General features: G+C 59.6%; 1 protein-coding gene across 1 annotated transcript in view; it reads left to right on the plus strand.

The window, feature by feature from the left end:
* Positions 1-878, plus strand: part of AURANDRAFT_68075 (hypothetical protein) — a gene marked incomplete at both ends in the record, with an annotated part of 11,867 nt that overhangs the window by 5,197 nt on the left and 5,792 nt on the right. Inside the window, 2 exons of the mRNA XM_009043684.1 lie at positions 51-517; positions 606-861. Coding sequence (XP_009041932.1) covers positions 51-517; positions 606-861 — 723 coding nt within the window. The remainder of the gene's footprint in view (positions 1-50; positions 518-605; positions 862-878) is intronic.

Here is an 878-nt window from a genome sequence, read left to right on the forward strand (position 1 = left end):
TATCAGGCGGTCTCCCGCGAAGTATCAGGCAGTCTCCCGCGAAGTATCAGGCGGTCTCCCGCGAAGTATCAGGCGGTCTCCCGCGAAGTATCAGGCAGTCTCCCGCGAAGTATCAGGCGGTCTCCCGCGAAGTATCAGGCGGTCTCCCGCGAAGTATCAGGCAGTCTCCCGCGAAGTATCAGTCAGTCTCCCGCGAAGTATCAGGCAGTCTCCCGCAAAGTATCAGGCGGTCTCCCGCGAAGTATCAGGCAGTCTCCCGCGAAGTATCAGGCGGTCTCCCGCGAAGTATCAGGCGGTCTCCCGCGAAGTATCAGGCGGTCTCCCGCGAAGTATCAGGCAGTCTCCCGCGAAGTATCAGGCGGTCTCCCGCGAAGTATCAGGCGGTCTCCCGCGAAGTATCAGGCAGTCTCCCGCGAAGTATCAGGCAGTCTCCCGCGAAGTATCAGGCAGTCTCCCGCGAAGTATCAGTCAGTCTCCCGCGAAGTATCAGGCGTATAGAAACGGAGTTAAAGATAATGTTGGTCAGGAGTGGTGTCATTGACACCACTCAACGGAGTGTCTGTCAATATTGTCTTTAACTCCGTTTCTATAGATATATATAAGAGGCGAAAGCGACAAGAGCTCACGCTCTCAGCCGCAGAGGGAGTGCATGGCTCTCTCGTCCTGCGGCCCTACGGGCTCGCGACGTCGGGCTTCGGCCTCTTCGCGACGGACCGCCTCGCCAAGGCGGCCTTCGCCATCGTGCTCAGCGACCCTGGCAACGGGATCGCGACGAAGATCTTCGTCGGCGAGGACGAGGTTGGCGATATCTCCGCCAAGGACGACAACACGGTCGCCGTCGCGATGACGCGCTGCATCGTCGTGCTGCACCGCGCCAA

The sequence above is a fragment of the Aureococcus anophagefferens genome, assembly GCF_000186865.1.
Source record: "Aureococcus anophagefferens unplaced genomic scaffold AURANscaffold_62, whole genome shotgun sequence".
Lineage (NCBI taxonomy): Eukaryota > Pelagophyceae > Pelagomonadales > Pelagomonadaceae > Aureococcus > Aureococcus anophagefferens.